The sequence below is a fragment of the Corvus kubaryi genome, unplaced genomic scaffold (genome assembly GCF_017639235.1).
Source record: "Corvus kubaryi isolate FWS band 111438036 unplaced genomic scaffold, C.kubaryi_AGA036_p1.0 split1-131, whole genome shotgun sequence".
Taxonomy (NCBI): Eukaryota; Metazoa; Chordata; class Aves; order Passeriformes; family Corvidae; genus Corvus; species Corvus kubaryi.
In genome coordinates this window covers 6,120,998-6,140,022 of record NW_024582073.1, presented here as the reverse complement: position 1 = coordinate 6,140,022, position 19,025 = coordinate 6,120,998, and the positions used below count along the sequence as shown (strand labels likewise).

Genomic DNA, 19,025 nt, shown 5'->3' with positions numbered 1-19,025 from the left:
ACCCACAAACCAAGACATTACCACATAGACTATGCCTGGATTTAATATCTTCCTGTGTTTATTGCTAACTTGCTCTATCCATTGGAGTCTCTACAACCATTCTGGACAATCTTTACTTGCAGTAAAAAAAGTGCTCATGGTCAGAGCTTCATTAGGCTCCTGTGTTTCATTTTGTGCCAATTGCCTCCGATCCTGTCACTGAGCCCTGTCTTCTTCACACTGTCCCTTCAGATATTCATTCTGTTATCCTAAAAATGTTGTAAATACATTACAATACCAGCCTAAACCAATCAGATATTATCACATATGGAAAACATCCATCATATTTAATACTGGGAAATGTGGCCTATGCTTTGGAGTTTTTCAACCAAATAGTTATCCGGGCCAAAAAGCACTGCTTTGTCAAAACTGAAATTTTCCATGAGAATTCTCATTTCTTACCAAAGACGAAAGAACTCTGGTCAAAATACGAAGAGCGAAAACAATATGAATAAAAGACAATAGTAATTCCAGATGTTACGTAAGAAAAATCTCTCCCAAATTGTCTTGCTGTTCCATTGTGTATGAAAAATTAAATATTCACTGGACCAGAAAAGGAGAAAGAGAGATGATCCAGAAGACTAGTTCAGGTTATGTGTTACTCCTGCTAAGAACTACAGAGAGTTGCCCATAATATTTTGAGGAAACATCTTCACCAAAAAGCTGCTGGATTTCTCATAATACGGCATAGGAACATTGCTTTAGAATTCAAATATTACATGTCAAAAATCATAAAACCATAGAGTGGCTTGGGTTGGAAGAAGCCTTAAAGATCATCTTTAAGGGGAGATCTTAGTGCTTGTAGCAGTTAGTCGGAAGGTGTAAATCAGATGGAACCAGACCCTTTGAAGCATGCAGGGATAGGATGAGAGGCAAAAGACACGAGAGAATTCCAATTTTCTGCATGGAAAATAGGTTTTTACGATGGAAGTGCCCTAACAGTAAAACAGACCTCTCAGAATGACTGTGGAATCTCTGTCTTTAAGGACAGAGCTGCTCAGCTGCACAAGTTTATGGGCAACACAACTTAATTGGCACTGATTTGATCAGGAGTTTGGGCTTGTTGACCAAAGGTGTTACCTAACTTCCTTCTAATGCTAAACATGGTACATAAGATTATTCCTTCACAAAAACATAGCATTGATACACAACACAAACACAAAGCATTGATAGAAGCACATGTAAAGCATTTATGCTTTATAAAGTATATTACAGCTTTACTTTAGCAGCATCTAAAGGCCCCAGAATGAGTGGTGTCTCAAACAGTTGAAGGTGATAGTCACAACTCTAGAGGGAATATGGAGTTTGGACTAGTTGACCTTCCTATGTCCATCCCATTCTAAATGGAATAACATTATCCACACAAGCTACCATATAGTATCAAAGCATACCTTGCAGAGATAACTGCAACACAAAACAATTACATATGAATTGTGTAGAAATAGTCTGTAAGTGAAGCCAAGTCTGCCCATGTGTCAAGGTGACCTGAATTGATGTGATTGTATTAACACAGCACTAAGTTTTAATTAATTTTCAGTAATTTTTAATACAGTTCTGCTCCACTTTCAAAACATAGACAAATATCTTTCTATTGATTACCTGTTCACGTTGCTGCAATGCACAATTGAGCAAAAACAGCTATTCAGAAGCAAGCACACAATTAGTACAGGAACCTTGCATGGAGTGGTATAGTAGAGTGCACAGATATGAGGGTACAGAGAGTTGAAAACCCTGATCCTCTACAACATATATTAGTCAGAAGAATAATTATTTTTTCCAGTTTTAATACCAAATTAATTCCTTCATAAAGTCCAGAAGTTCTCCTGACTACTAAATACAGTGACATGGGGTTTTTTATATTTTGAAAATAAATCAGTATCTTCTGCTTTACACTTACATTATTCTGTTTACTTTACATAGAGACTGAATGTCACTAAATGTTAAGAAAAAGTGCAACAGTAAACAGCCATGAAGAAAATATAAAAAATTCATAGAAGAGAAAGTTAAAATACCTCAATGTCAAACGTTATAAATCCTAGTACATCAATAACCAAGAGTTTTGATGACACATTTGTTTCAACATTGCCCTTTTCAAAGCTTAATCATTAGACATGTGCATTAGCTAGAAGATTAAATTATTATTTACCTTGTCCTAGCCTGCATCCTCATTATAATCTAAAACACCCTAAAAGAGTGACAGTGTGAAGCACATGACCTACTTACTGCAGTTTGCCTGGCTGTTTCTTATCTCACAGGGAGAAGCTCCACAGGGATCAGGGCAGGAAGAGCACCTCTGGTCTCCCTCCTGACAGAGGGTTTGATCTGAGGGAAATAGAAATGTACTTTTCAAATTATTTACCAGACTAATAAAAACGACTGGAGTGTGATGAGAAAGTACAGTGTTTACATAAAAATTAAGTATTTCCTTTACATAGTTCAGTAAGTACCCAACAGCATTTCAAGTGCAGTAACGATGTGGTGTAAGGAAGAAGAGTGTGCAACACTGTCCAGATCTCATTTTTTTTACCCCTCTGTTCAATATAAAAAACTTACATCCCAGTTTTTGAATGAGAGGTATGGATCTCTGAAAGACATTTACCACGACACTCAAGCAGACTACGAAAAGTCATGTAAATCACATTTCAGAAAGAACAATAGGCCCTAGCTGAAAGAGAATACCCTCTGTGAATTATTATTCAATGCCATTCAGTTGATCTGCTTCTCATTTTATGGTGTTTTTGGTTGACAATAAGACATCCTGAAGAAAGGTCGCCAGAACTGTATTGTCCTCCTTTGACTGGTTAAAAAACAGACATCAGAAAGAAATCCAAAAATGCTATGGTCCTAATGATGGACTTCAGAATAAATAAAACCAGCACTTCATCACAAGTTTCTGAGCACACTACCTGGGTAGTTACTTTATCTGACAAATCCCTGGCCTTCTCTCTTTCTCATAGTTGTGATGACTCCTTTCCAAACCATTAAATTCTCTCTTCCATGTGTAATATCAGTCATTTAGTTTACTATTCTGTACAGACAGACCAAATAGGTGGTGTTTATCATCTTATCCTATTTAAAACAGCTTATTACCCTGATTACTTAGTGTTTGTATTGCACTACTGCCCACGAACATTAATCATTCTTCCCTCCATTGGGCATACAGAAGGTGTTGAAGAAAGATCTAATTTCAACAACCTTGACAACAATCTTGTCTAAAGGAACTGATGATTTTTTCATATCATATCATAATTATGTGGATTTAGTTCCTTTCATACATTTTATATATGGAAGCAATAGAGGTAATTTCTTTGCTATAGCAATTGACCATCTTATTTTACAGTTGCATCTGATTGCAAAACGGAACTTGAAAGGTAGGGAAAGCCTTTTGACTTCTAAAGCTATCCCAAATATTTACATTAAAATTATTTTTAAAGTTTGCTCCAACTCCTTCCTATCCCACAATGGAACAGTTTATCAACACTTTAAAAATCCCTGTGCTACAATGTAGATTCTTTTGATCCTAGCACAAATAATGATGAATTTCTACAAACACTCTACCCTGTCTTTTGAAGAGAAGCAGCCATGAGTACATCTATATTAGATTTCTATTGCCACAAAATTAATAAGAGCAGTACTCATAGATAGATACTATACCTTAAATTTCCTTAAGGTATGTAGTGAAGGAGACCACTTTTCTCATCCAGACAAAGATGAAGCAAGTCATTTGTAATCTCTGAATGTATATACTTGTGCTAGCACACAAGGTCCCTGTATCCTTATACAGGCAAGGGGAAGTCACTGCACCTTGACCTCAAATTTCTATGCTGATATCACATATTTACCGTGTTAGTAACAAAACTAATATTCCTGACCGTGTTAGCCCTAACTTCACTGACTCTGATAGACATATCCAAATTTTTTTTTTTTTTTTGTAGAGCAGAGAAGTCTTTGTAATAAGTGAATGTCCTACCGCATTTTTTGCACTTGCTGGAAGCAACAAAATATATAAGAAATACAATAGTAAGTTACAACAAGAATTCTGCCTTGCTTTTACATGGACTTTGCAAGGAACTAAAGATGAATGAAGTCCAAATTCTGCCAACATATTCCCATGCAAATTAGGATGGATGGCATATGGTTGCATAAAGAAAGAATTTTGCTCTAAACAATACTGCAAAATACTGGATAGAATTTTTGCACATTGAAGAATTAATAATACAAACAAGGAAAATGTCTGTATTTAAAACCTCTGCAGTTTAATGCCAAGCAGAAAGATCTTTTAGCATGTAGTGAGATCACTGACTACATAATTATCACCCCATACTACTGCTTGACTGTTTTAACCTAAACCTGTTCATCATACAAAAAAATATTTTTAACCATTGCTTCAACATCAAAAGGGAAAAAAAGCAGTGAAAACAAAACACATCACTGACTTTTAGCCCACATAATGCAAGAGAAATGGAGGATAAAAGAAATCATAGAATAAGACTGAGCTTGGACATCAATAAAGAAGAATAAAAACTGAACATTTTGTGCAAGTGTACAGTCAGAACTGAGGACAAAAACTTGTTTCTGGGTTTTTAGATTGCCACAGTCAGAACTAGAAGATATTCCATGGAAGACCTTTTTATAATGTCAACATTAATAGTGAAGAAAAATATTGATTATTTCTGTGTTTCAGCTTCTCAGTTATTTTTGGAATGGAGGTATTTAAATTGGAGTAGGAAGATCCCAAGAATTTTCTATGAACAGAAGGGACTGAGTACCATGCTTATGAAAGGATTTCTTTTAGACTGGTTTCCTAAAGAAATGAGGCTCATATAATCACACTGTGTATTTATCTTATGATAACAGGTCTTTTCTACTCTAATAAGAATTAAATAGCCTGTCCTATTACCATTACATCTGCCAGCACTAGCTTTCTACATAAAGTTAACTATTTTAATATCTTTAAAATAAGATTCATAAAAGAAATACATTAATAATTCTTGCATTGAAGGAAAGGCTGCAATCTGAACCTATACCTTACCAGAAATAAGAGAATTACATGGGAAAAATACCTTCAGATGTTGAAATCATCATAACACGATGACATTGCTTTCTAAGTGTATTAGGGAAACCATGTTTTGGGGCTCAAGACATCGCACAGTTTCCTCTTCTCTCACAGAGTCCATCATAAGACAGCTATCAAGTAGCTGTGAAAACTTACATCATCATATATTTTCCCTTAGTCACACTAAATTATTAGTTTACTTACAAAAACATTCTTTCTTTGATTCCCAGGTTCTGATTTTAAAAAAAAGGATTTAAATGAGAAAATTCCTCCTCAGAAGACACCAATTCCTGTAATAGTAGATTCTCATTGCTCCAAATAATGTATTTCAAGTAACAGCTGATTGCATAAGAAAAATAAATACTATGCTAAATATCACCACTTCTTCATCTTTTTTTATATTTTTAAGTACTAAAAGAAGTCTGCTTACAAATGCCTGTGTGAAGCCACACACCAACCAGCCTTAGCAAGTGTTACTTGAAAGGCAAAGAAAGTTATTTATCAGACAGCTTCAGCTAAAGGTACTGCAGAACATAGAAGTCAATGGTAGGTTTAGTAAGAAGAGTAAAATGAGGCATATAATTACTTTCACTGCAGTTTTCTTCATCACTTCCATCTTTACAGTCATTATCTCCATCACACTGGAATGCACTAGGAATGCACTGCCCATTTCGGCACTCCACCAGACCCTGACTGTGACATGCTAGAGAGAAAAAAACAATATTAAAAAAGACAATATTCTGATCAATTTAGCTTAATGAAGCTCTGCCTTATATTTGAACATCATACTGAAGTTATTTTAGGAGGAGCTGACAACACTGCTTAGCACTGAAGATCACGAGGCATTTCTCATTCGGTGTCAGCTAATTTTTCAATAGCCACAGTTGCGCTGGTCTTTAACTACTGAGACTGAAAACATGAATGCCAGGTATTACCAGCAGGTTGAGATGAAGTCTTAGCTTTTCCAAGGTAAAAAAACTCACATAGTTTTTACTCATATAGTGGAACATTACAATTAACAAAAAGCTTATTCTGTAATTAGCAAGAAGCTGAAACACAAAGCAATGCTTTACTTCTCAACAAAGGCAACAAATGTTTAATTTGCTGCAGCTGTCTACCAAGAACGGACATTTGTAAAGTGTGAACTTCTGAAATTAAATAAGTTTATAGTTTTGTTTTACAGGTGAGTACACTAGGGGGGTTTTTTTTTGATTGGTTGGTTGGTTGGGTTTTGGGGTTTTTTTGTTTTTAAAGAAAGAAAAAATAATTAGAGATTAAGGGAACTTACAGCAATTGATCTCATCTGATTTGTCTATACAGTCATGGTCACCATCACATACCCAATCAGCTGTAATACATCTCCCATCTCCACACTGATGATGTGTCACTGGATTACAATCTACATAAAATGCAAATTCGAAGAAAAAAAAAGTATGCTAAATTACCATTTGTATATTTTATATTATTGACCAATTGTTCTATGCCTATAGATAATCTTCTTATTAATGAGTCATTTTGCATTAATAAATTATATGAAGAGATTTTCTGTATCTGCAGATTTTTTTGCAGACGGTAGTTACATATATTCTTAATTGTATTGCCTGCACAGTGATGGATAATTCCTTCTCTCAGGTGCACAGCTGTGACCATTTGTAAATGAACAAGTTTCTAAGATTCGCTAAGCACATTAGAAGATCTGGCTTACCATCTCACAGAATGATTTTCAGTTAACTAACATTTTCAGTAACCACCAGAGAAAATAATTTCCTACATTTATCTTTTTACTAAGACATTTAAAAAAATGTTTCTCAACTTCAGAAACTATATTTTTGCATGTACTTGGAATTTTCCATAAGAATTATCTACAAAGAAATTATTCCAATCTTCGTCTTACTCTTTCTACCTGAATGCACAAATAAAGAAGAGCATTCTGTTGAGCAGGCTGACTTTACAGCAAAATAAATAGAGACAATAGACACAGTCCAGTCCTCCAAATCTGCTATGAAAACCAATTTTAGCATGTACAAGATCTTAGATTTTAAAAATTGTATAGAATAAACCTACATCAAGGTAGGAAAGATAGGAGACAGATTAATGTTTAGAAAATATAAATCATCTTCAAACAAAGATTATTTATGAAAAAAAAAACACTAAATAACCAAAACTGAGAAGAAAATATTGAAAGGTCTTGGAGTGTGCTGATTTTGGAGAAGAAATATAAAACAAATATCAGAAAAAAAAATGTGCCTTGATTTTCAGTTTTCATGTTCTTTGTGTTTTTCCTTAGAAAAGCAAAAGGAAGAAAGTGAGAAATAATATTTTAACTGTTAAAGAATTATTTTGGAAAACTTAGTTTTTCTCAGGTGTAGTAACAAGACCAAAAGTTAGGAAAATTAAGACTTTCTAAGTTTTCCAATATTTACATGTTTAGATTATTCTTTTTTACTGGCAAAACTTCATTGTTTCTCCTATGGAAGTCAAGCATAGGTAGACACATGGGTAGATAAGTATCATGAGTCAGAACATGCAAAGCTGATTGACAACAGAATTTGAAAGAAACAGAATTTGATAATCAAAACATACAACTTCACTACGAATCTTATGTAAAAACAGTTCAGCTATAAAACAGTTGGCACCACCAGTGTGTACCCTCTCATAGTTTGCTTTACTCTCAGTTAAATTCAGTCAACCTAGCAAGGCAGCAGCCATAACATCCTTTGGAATTAGTTTAAAGCAAATTGAAAATAGGAGTATTTCTTGTAAATACCAAACCCTTCAAGATTTGGATTGACCCAGAACTTTCCTTTAAACCTTTTCAAACTGCATATAGAATCTGTGAGCTATTTCCACTTTGTTCAAATAGAGTAACAGCAGGGTATATTACTCTTTCAGTAGTTTAAGGGAAGAGATTACTGGCTTAGGCAATCCTGATATCTTAAAAGACTTTAGAAAAGCACATAACTTTCTTTTACCACAATTTTGTTCATCACTAAGGTCTCCACAGTCATCGTATCCATCACAAACAAAGGTATAATTGAGGCACTTTCCCGTGTCGCAACGAAATACATCATTACTGCAGTCTACAAAACAAATGTATGCAAAATGTTAAAGTTACATTGGAACATTCATATAAACTGTGAACACTGGAATGTGCTGACTACACACAAAATTAGCTAAAGATACCTTACAGCATACAGGTCTGCATTAATACTGGTGGGTACCAGTTTATGAGAATCTAATCTGGAAGAATATGAAAAATCAAAAACCGTTTTTAGAAATTTTTACTCTCTCCCTACCAGCTGGTTTTTGATCAATACCATAAGGAGATAGTGCTCTGGTTGCACATAGGGACCTAAATGTTTAATTAACTTACACACATAAAGTTCTCAAGAAAGATTGTAGGCTTCACCATTGTAGATTACTAGGACAATCCTCAGCACCTGATGTGGCTATTAAATGGAGTTAAAGATTCTAACAGCAAAGTCAAGATCCCTAGACCCTGCTTTTGAGCCTGCCTTTGATCTTACAATGGTTTCAAATGAGCTTTATGCTTAACACAGTTTGGAGCTCAGATTTGGCCTTCTCATCAAGGAATTCTTATCACTGTCAGCCCTAAGTGGGTTTAACCATTTTTTCATGATGGGAGGCATCAGTAGAATCTGCCAGATATTCCCTGAGAATAACCATAATACTTGAATAATATCAGGTTCAATAAAAACATGGAATCTACATTGTAGTTAAGTGGGTTGAAGAGAAATTAGGGTTTGTGGTGTCTGGTCCCCATCAGTAATAACTTTTGATTTCAAGCACACAATTAGGAAGTGGGTAAGTTTCACTGCCTTCTTCTAGGCTTTTCCTTGACCTCTAGCTTTTCAGGGGGAATACCAAGATAGAGAACAGCTGGGGGGACAATCCTTCCTTCCTGTTGAAGCTATGCCATTGGAACCAAGGAAGTCCTTTGCGCTCATTTTTACTGGCATATGTGGGCATTCTAAATGAGTTCTTCCCTGGAAAACAGAAAGAGAGCTCAAAAGGCAGGGATTAGAACAAAAGTGCCTCCTTTCTTCTGAGATGATCAACAACTGAAAAACAGAACCATGCTACCACTTCCTTCACTCCTCTTGGCATGTGATTCCTGTGTTCATGATTGCACAGTGGTTCCACTTTGAAAGCAGGGTGTCCTTCTAAGGATATTACACACTGAAAGGTGCAGAACTCTTCTAGAAGGTGCTGTGGGGTTTCTACCCCTTCAGATCAATGTCAACCAAGTGTTTCACCTCCTATGTGAAAAACAACTCCGGAACTTGAACATGAGTCACTTCCTCCCCTTCCCCCACAGAAGTATTAATGCTTTCTGCAAGTTTCATATTATCTTAGATAGTCCAAACTGAATATATAGCATAGTGTGAAGGAAATGCTTCAGGATATGAAGTAAAATAATACAGCTGAGCCATGAGCTATGTACTCAATAGTTACTTTGGCTTCAAAAAGAACTATTATTCCTAAAACAGGCAATAACAAATGAAAATGAAAATGAAATGAAAACATTTAAGTTCTTGCTTTCCGTAAGCAGACTGATACCCAGCTGAGAGTAAATTCTAGACATTTCTTGTTTTGAATATGCAACAGCGTGAAGTCATCTGGCAACCTTTAATTTTACTGGTCAATTTGTAACTCTGACAGTTTCTATGCTTCTTCCACTGCTCCTCCTGCAAATGAAACAAAACTGTCTTTTTCTATGTTATTTCCTCTGGATTAATTTACTGTTTCATTTCCATTCATACATTAATACTGCTGAAGCTGCTGCAGTGCTCTTTAGGGTAGACAATTCATAGGCCCACATAGACAGGGTAAACAAAAAGTATACAAACTTCCTTGCAGAGAAATAAGATTCACTTGATGAAAATCTAACAGCCTTAATATACATTTTCTTCAAGATATTAGCAATAATGTATAGTATAGGGTAGTTGGTTACTCTGTTAAGTAAGATGGGCACTTGGCAGCTGCCACTTGTAAAAGGCTCAACTTAAATTTTATAAATGATGGGAAAATCCCCATTTTCATAAAATTAAATACAAATTCCTATTCTATACTCCACTAAACACAAATGAAGCCTGGTGAATCTTTTACATTCAACAACTTGACCCTAAGATAAGCTTGGCTGGTTAAAGCATGGTGCTGATAAAGCCAAGGTGGCAGGTTTGATCCCTGTAAGGGTCCAGAAGGATCTGCTGCATGTGGGTCTGGACAAACCCCCAAAACACCCTACTCTCTAAATTGGAGAGAGATGGATTTCATGGGTGGACTGTTTGGTGGATAAGGAATTGGTTGGACGATCGCATCCCAAGGGTCAACAGCTCAGAACCCCAAAGGACATCACTGACCAGTGCTGTCCCTCAGGGCTCTGCACTGGAACCAGTGTTATTTAACATCTTTATTAATAGCATAGATGAAGGGATCGAGTGCACCCTCAGCAAAATTGCAGATGAGATGGGGAGATGGTGTGGAGGTCAAGCTGAGTGGTGTGGTTGCCATACCTGAAGGACAGGATGCCATACAGACGGACCTGGACAAGCTCAAGTGGGCACCTGGGAATCTCGTGGTCTAACAAGACCAAGTACAAGGTGCTGCACCTGGGTCAGGGCAAACCCTGGTATCAACACAGGCTGGGGAATGAATGGATTTAAAGCAGCCCTGCCAAGAAAAACTTGGGGGAACCAGTAGATGAACAGCTGGACATGACTCAGCAATGTGCACTTGCAGCCCAGAAAGCCAATTGTATCCTGGACTGCATTAGAAGCAGCATGGCCAGAAGGCTGAGGAAGGTGATTCTGTCCCTCTGCTCTGCTCTTGTGAAAGCCCACCTGCAGTGCTGCATCCAGCTCTAAGTCCCACAGCACAGGAAAATCTTGGACCTGTTGGAAGAGGTCCAGACGAGGCTACAAAAATGATCATAAGGATGGAACAGCTCTCCTTTGAGGAAAGGCTGAGAGAGTTGGGGTTGTTTCTCCTGGAGAAAGAGTGGCCTTTCAGCACTTTAAGGGAGTTTATAAGAAAGATGGGGACAGACTTTTTAGCTGGAGCTGTTGTTATAGGACAATAATTTTAAAAGAGGGTACATTTAGATTAGACGTAAGGAATAAATTTTTTACAATGAGGATGGTGAAATACTGGACAGGTTACCCAGAGAAATGGTAGACATTCCATTCCTGGAAATATTCAAGGTCAGGTTGGATGGGACTCTGAGCAACCTATCCTATAATTTAATGAGGTGACTTAAGACTTTGAGAGGGGCAAGGACTGCAAGAAACACAGCATTTTTTATCAGACAAGCTGTCAGGCAAATAGGTCTTCCTTCAGTTTTGCTCTTTCTGCTATGCAATTCAAGAAAGCCTTATTTGACCTCCACACCCTCTCCTTAGCTCTTACCAATCATCCTAATGAAAGACATCCTCTGCATGTAAACCCTGTATCATTAAACAGACAGGCGTCCTTTCAAAGGTAATCTCACCTCATGAAACTTACGTTTGTTTTTTCAAGACACACAATATATTTATTCACATTCTCCACATTTTATTACTAATTTATTCTTTTCCCATTTCTAATGGAACTTGAGAACCATAGTCTCATAGGCATTTTTAAATTTTTGAGCTCACTTTAAATCTAAAGCTAGCGCTGACAGGAAAAATTGGAAAATAAAAACATACAATACTTTTTACATAAACGGACATTATCTCAATCTCCATTAAATGAATTGTAGGCTATCAAAGGAAAAGCAAGCTCTAACCTCATTCATATTGAGACCAGGAGGAAATTGCTGTCCTCATTTATTCCTTGGAGTATCCCAGATAAAATCTAACAACAACTTCCTTAAAAGCAGCTTTGTGAGCCTTGGAATGCCCAGGCTCTTAAATCACTAGTAAGAACAAATCTTTTGAGTTGAGTGTAAACTGCACAGTCTGACATTTTTCAAAGTCTGAATGAGAAATCCTGTTTTGTGGCATAATGTCCCGCCATAGCCCCTATTTTTTCCACATTTTCCTTTGTTCTTTTTCTTTTCCCCTTCTCATTGTTATCTTACAGTACATTTGCTCAGCTTTTCTAAAGGTGTTTGTAGTCCAAGGTGTTTTGTTAACACAGAAAAACACATAGGAACTCTAAAGATATGCACTACCACAGACAAATAAATAAAAAATGAGGCTATCACATATGTACATTATACTGCAGCATATACTGGGATTAATTTAAATAAATCACATCCAGGATTGAGACCAAGACAATTTTCAAACAGATGGTCTTGCATCTACTCTAAAATCAATGCCAAGAACCAGGATAAAACTACAATAGTATTCAGCTGATTATCAGAAGTGCTCCTTTCTGACGCACACTATTGACCTATTAAAAAAAACCAAAAAACCAAATACTTCTAATTTCCACATAGCTCCTTGCAGAATATCTGCCTCAAGGCATAAAATTTGACATATCAAAAGCACATGCTGTGGCCTGAGTGAGCAAAGCTACACATAGTCCACAGCAACTTACAGAGTCCAAATGTCAATATATGCAAACACTATGCAAAGCTCCTATTCTTCCTGCTTCAGTTTCCAGGTTTCCCTGATTTGATTCAGTACTTCAGCAGAACGCTTCAAGGTTTAAGAAACTTACTACAATGGACCTCATCACTCCAATCATCACAGTCGTTGTAGCCATTACACTGCAGTTTCCCTGGGATGCAGATCCCACTGGCACACAAGAAACTCTCCTCTCCTCCACACAGTGCTGCAAGAGAGAAAAAGGACAGAATAAGGAGAAAAATTGTTAGCATCAACATCGCCAAGTTAATGTTACTGGAGTCTTACACATGTTAAACTGATATTTAAGATTCCCCGCAGGTATTGAAACATATTTCCAATTTGGAAAACATCAAGATAGCTCTCAGGGGAACATCACTGAATGCAAGAAGGTCGAGAGGAAAACCTGAAAGAAAAAAATCTCCATTTTTGAGATAGAACAAAGCCATTTAAAACTGCTAGCAGTGAAAGACCCATTTCAAAAGACCTCAACAGGCAGTCATGAAAAGACTATTACACCCGTTAAATCTGCCCCTGGGACTAAGGAAGGAGCCTGTAATATGCCAACAAAAAATATAATCATTTCTGCTTAAGACTGGCTTTATTGTATATCCCTTTGGTATTCTTCACAATTTGCCAAACCAATAGGTATACAGTGGATGCTGTGAGGTACCGCTTAGCATCGGCCATGCTCAATGCTTTTCAAAAATGACAAATAGCTCCAGCTTGCATTGGCTGCAAGTTCAACTATTTATCTAGATTTTTAATTTTATTTGTGGTCCTAGAATAGCAGTCTTTTCTATCACACTATGGAAATGGATATACACACAAACACACACAGTTTCAGCACCCTCATTATTAGTTTTAAATTTTTTCAGCAGGAGATTATTTTTTTCAACATATTTACATTCTTTTCTCATCCTCAAATATTATTTTATCATCCCCAAGTAACAGGGAAATCTTAAACTTTCTTAACTGAAACACACGTTCTTTATGGAAAATTTGGTTGTAATAAAAACTTGGGAATAGTTTCAAAATCTTTTCTATTACACTCCCAGGTGTAATGTCCACTTGGACAGCAAATAATTTTGATTTTGCAATACATACATCATTTTCTAGTTGGGAACATGGTTATTGCAGTGAAAGCTGCTTATGCAATGTATTTTAAAGGAGGTCTCTAATTTTGCAGAAAGGTGCCCAAAATACTAAGAGACTTTAAACCAAAAATTTTAAACTAGTTTGTGCCATTTAATGTTTGTGACTCTTCATCAGAAACAAGGGTGAAACCAACAGCATCATCCTTTTGCACACCCTTATGATGTGCTCCTCAGTAGGTTCCCTCACACAGTGTGATTGGACACATTTCCTAACCTCTAACTGAAGAGTTACAGCCTCACCTGTATTCCACCAGTTTCAGAAGCATATTACAAACTGCAAAATACAATAGTCTTAAGACAAACATGAGATTAGATAACATTCACAGTCTCATTTTACAGGGGGAAAAATGAGGCAATGAGATATTAAAGTGAAAGTTATAAGAAATAATGAATAATAACTTCAATTGACCAATCTAAGACACAAAAACAAGCATGTCATTGGGTTGGGTTTTTTTTTGGAGGGTAAAGACTAATGTTACTTTATATGTTCAAAGAATAGCTCTTGTTGCCTTTACTTGTAGCTGCAAATGTCTCAGTTGCAAATAAACTCCAGCTATACAAATGAAGAGCCCAGTTAGCTGGAAGTGTTCAAAGAACAGTAGAGAAAGTTTTTATTCAACCACCTTGTTCAACATGGTCATTGCAATAGTGACAGGGCAAGAATCTCATTCCATATGATAACGTCACACTTTATTATGGGCCAATCTTTTTATTTCTCCAGTTCCCTCACCTATATACTGCACTTCCCAATTGCTGCAGTCCCTAAGCTCTACAGGCCCCCCTAGAAACAACAGACTTCCTTGGTATGGAAGTACTAGTTCCCTGGAGACTAGTGTTTATCCCACAGATGATCATGTCAGGTAAAAATAGAATATGATAGCATTATCAAAATTTTGTAGTTCATCATACAAGAAAGGCTCTTAGAGCTTGGAAAGGCAACTTTAACTGATTGGCAATCTTACATTCTTATAACTTGGCTTTTACACAGTTTCCTTCATGTTTAAAAAGGAAGACAGCATAAACAGCTCAAAAGGAACTGTCTTGATTTTCTTTGATGGAGATCTCCATCAGTAAAGAGCTTCACTGGTACTAAGATAGCAAGAGTAATGGACTCCTATCCTTTGTGTTAATATGCCAGCTTGGCCTGGGAGAACAAAAGTTAACAGCAGGAATATATGAATATTTTTCTTACAGATCAGAAGAGCAAAGATTCTGGCATCCCATATTCATTTCTGGGCTGTGAACAAAAGTGTGTTGAAGCACTTGTAAGTCATCCTGACTCTGCCTCCTTAATACAAATTTATCTGCTTAATACATCTACATCTGCTACTACCCCAAACCACTTCTTCATTTCTTCATACCTAAAGGGAGCATTTTCCTGTTTATCTTGTATGTTATACAAAAAAACAAGAGGAAGAGTGAAATTAGTTTTCTTTATCTCAGTTTTAGCATCCAGCAGCAATCAGAAGGAATTTTTAGAAACTTTAATCTCACCTCTTGCAGTCTTCTAATAGGTAATGACTGCATATGTTTGACCCAGTCAGTGCAGTGCTCAGGGCAAGGAGAGCACACACACTGTGAACAGTACCTCCAATGAATGCAATTTCTGCTTTCTACCAAGCTTGTGCAAGAAGCTTTCAGTAGGATGACCATTCCATCATACCTCCAAAGGTCAGGTTTTAATGGAAATTATAAAAGCCTTATCTAATGCTGTAAAACAAACACTTCAGTTGAATGTTACATTTTGGTATTTGATCAGGAACCCAGTGGATTTAGTTACACAACCATTCATAAGACTTTCTTGAACACGGGCTGCATACTCAGAAATGTGGGGACTATTTTAAACAAAGCAGCAGCAAAAGAAGAAATAATGCCTGAAATAGATATTTGAAATAGGAAAAATATGGACCATTCCACTCAAAATCATTACAAATGGCAAAGGTGTTATTCTAAAGAACTATGCTGGGAAATGTTAATTACTGATACCTCTGTAAATAATTCACACATTTATTACTAAAATCATACAAATACACACACACCAAAACTCCTGAAGAATTAAAAATTCTATGTAAAATGAGCCAAATAAAACAGAAGCAATCCTTGCTGATAGAGAAACTTGCTTGTTTTAGTCCTTACCCAGAAAGGTTTATAATCCGGAATAGCTTCCAAAATCCCAGACTAAACAACATTGGCAGCAAAAAGTGCTTTATTTTATCTATCTGGTGTGCTATCAAAAGTGTCTTTGAGGAGGGAAGACCATTTATGTGTTGTTTTTCCAGCTAGATTACTGGAATGTCATCTATAGAAGATTATGTGGAAAGGTCCCTGTAAAGCTGCAGAGAGCACATACTGAAATAAACATATTATTTTACCATCCTCAAGATTGACATCTGGCTGCATTTCAAGGTATAGCAGCAGATAAGGCATTCTGTAACTGTGAAAATGACCATGAAAAGTGATGCCAATTTTTTTTCAAAGAGAAGAGGAGACCACATTTACTGTCTAATCTATGGAAGAACTAAGAGGTATTAAAACCAAAAGGCAGTGCTCTTCATGCAATGCACTGACAAGCTGTAACATTCTAGAACATGATACTGTGGATGCTAAAACATACATAGACCCATGTAACAAAGGGACACATTAATAGAATAAAAATCTATGGCAGGTCACAAATTACAGAAAAATCCTTGAATCTCAAACAGATGGAAAATGCAGTAGTATTTGGAAAAGTACTGCCACATAGTCTTGCCCTGTTCTCCTTTTCTGGGCATTTGATTTTGTCAGATTTTGGAGTCCGAATTATAAGACAGATGGACTTTTTCTCTTACCCAATATAGTCAGAATAGCACAGTGGAACACAGAGGAATCCCTGTATTCTCTCACTTCCAAATTTTCATCACCTGCTCCCTACACCATGTATGTACCCTGCAATACAGTGTATGTATCTTGTTGCTGTCAATTCTAGAAAGTTTTGATACTATGACCACAACCACGGAATTAGAAAAGCTGGCGACTCCTTACCCCCAGGTAATTGTTCATTTCTCTATTTCCTTAGGATGCAAAACCCTGTGGGAGAAAGAGGACAAAAGACCTTTTTCTTTCATTCAAGTGATGCAGCCTAAAAAGGCCACATAAGAAACTTCAAGCTGGAAAAGAAACAGGCAAAAAACAGTAATACAAACAGAATAGGAAAATAAAAACCAGAGAACACAACAAAATATAATGCAGGATCAACAGAATTAAAGAGTGACTCGGTAGTCAAAATAGCTTTTTCAGCTGTGTTTCTTCACATGAAACACCACAACAATCCTGAATAACATTCTGTTTCCCTCAAAAAATTATTCCACTATTGCTGGTTTTTCAGCCCTTCAGCATCAATGTTACGCATACACAAATCACCTCTGTATCCATTTCACTGTATTAAGTAAATGCAAGGGCACACAAGAAAGATAGTGTCTTCCTGATTTTAAAAGCTTTTTCACAAAAAAATTGTCTACTGGATGAATATAATTACATTGCCTATAGAAAAATAAATACCTGTTGCAATCAGGTATTTGAATTCTCTACTCAAAGTTATTCTTCAAAGATAATTCTCTCAATTAATACCGGTGTGAATGAAGGGAGGGGTGGCTTAATTGCAGTCTTCCAATACAAGAAAGATGGAGAGGAACTTTTTACACGAGCATGTGGCTACATGCTAGGACAAGGGGAAGGGCTTCAAACTGAGAGAGAGTAGATTTAGATTAGATATTAGGAAGAAAATCTTTACTGTAAGGGTGGTGAGGCACGAGAGCAGGTTGTCCAGAGAAGCGGATGCCTCATCCCTGGAAGTGTTCAAGGTCAGATTGGATGGGTCCCTGAGTGACCTGGTCTAGTGGAAGGTGTGCCTGCCCATGCCAGGGGGGTTGGAATAAGATGATTTTTAAGGTCCCTTCCAACCCAAAATCTCATGGCGATGAAGTGCAATTCAGGCCACTTCTGCACCACTTTTTTAACAGAAAGAGACATTCATTCATAATGCCTCTTTAGCAAAAATACAAAAGTGAACAATGTCTGTCAATTCTATACATAAATTTACATAGTTTTGTTGTATAAACAGTAGAAGCATCATATTCACTGCTCCTTCTGAAAGCATTTTACAACTCAAATTAACAGAAGAATAACTTCAGGGCTCTTTCGAGAGCTCCATGTTGTTGAGGTGACTGAGCCAAAAATTGTGATGGCTGAGGGGCCAAGGAGCCCCGAAATAGCAGAGGCCCGCTGGTGGACCAATTGCGAGATTCAAGAACACCCCCTGACCTCATGGTGAGAAAGGAAAAGACTCTCCCATCAGGTTTTGTGGTGCCAGGCGGACTTGCTATGCTGCACACCCCCAGACCTTCCCCATTGGCTCCCATTCCCTAGTCCCACCTGTGTACCGCCCCTGTGCCCTCAGACTATTGGTCCTGATGCTTGCCCTGCTCCCATACATAAACCCTGGACACTGTGTGTCCGCCATCTTCCGTCTCTGGTCTGCTTTGGTGGCAGGGTGCGATAAACCTCGTCCGTGGAAATGCCATACAGGAGAGCCCTCCTGACTCTTTGCCTCTGGTAACGCTGAGCAGTCCGGCTTGGGTGTGTGTGTGAGATCCGTGCCAACAGCCGCGCGGGTGAAAGGAGCAAGCTTGCTGGAGTGCTGTACCCACCGCAACGATCGCATAGCCAGGGATGTTTCAGGGAAATGCAGCTACCCCTTCACGAACCCACGCACAGTGCATTACCATGTTAATTTAAGTCAGATTATTGTGTTAGTTAACTTCTCATTCAAGCTACTGGGTTTTTTCCGCCATGGGTTTAACAGCAAAAGTTATGTTGGCTGGTCAAAGCAAATAAAATAACATAATAGACAGTGTCAGTTGAGAGAGAGAGTGAAAAACAGAGCTGAAATGTTTCTGTGAGTAGGGATATGAATAACAGCCCTCAGGAAGGTTTTTGTGATTTCTTCCCCCCAGAATGCATTATTGGTTTCATGCGAAATGAATGACTGATGATGCCTCCTGCTCACTCCTTTACGTGCTCACAACTCATTAGACCTGTGAAACTAGTTCAACTACCTACCTTAAATCTCAAAAGATAAATTCTTACAGCTACTTTTAGAGTAGCTGATTTTCTCATCTACTGAGTATTCACTTGTCAGTAGTGTAAACAAGTATCAATCTGAAG

At 37.2% G+C, this 19,025-nt stretch overlaps 1 protein-coding gene across 5 annotated transcripts in view; it reads right to left on the bottom strand.

Annotated features, from left to right (window-relative positions):
* Positions 1-19,025, bottom strand: part of CORIN (corin, serine peptidase) — a 126,186-nt gene that overhangs the window by 40,468 nt on the left and 66,693 nt on the right. For all 5 annotated transcript variants that reach the window (XM_042053614.1, XM_042053613.1, XM_042053617.1 and 2 more), the window contains 5 exons: positions 12,761-12,874; positions 8,068-8,175; positions 6,384-6,494; positions 5,682-5,798; positions 2,263-2,361 (listed from right to left, as the gene is read on the bottom strand). In XM_042053614.1, coding sequence (XP_041909548.1) covers positions 2,263-2,361; positions 5,682-5,798; positions 6,384-6,494; positions 8,068-8,175; positions 12,761-12,874 — 549 coding nt within the window. The remainder of the gene's footprint in view (positions 1-2,262; positions 2,362-5,681; positions 5,799-6,383; positions 6,495-8,067; positions 8,176-12,760; positions 12,875-19,025) is intronic.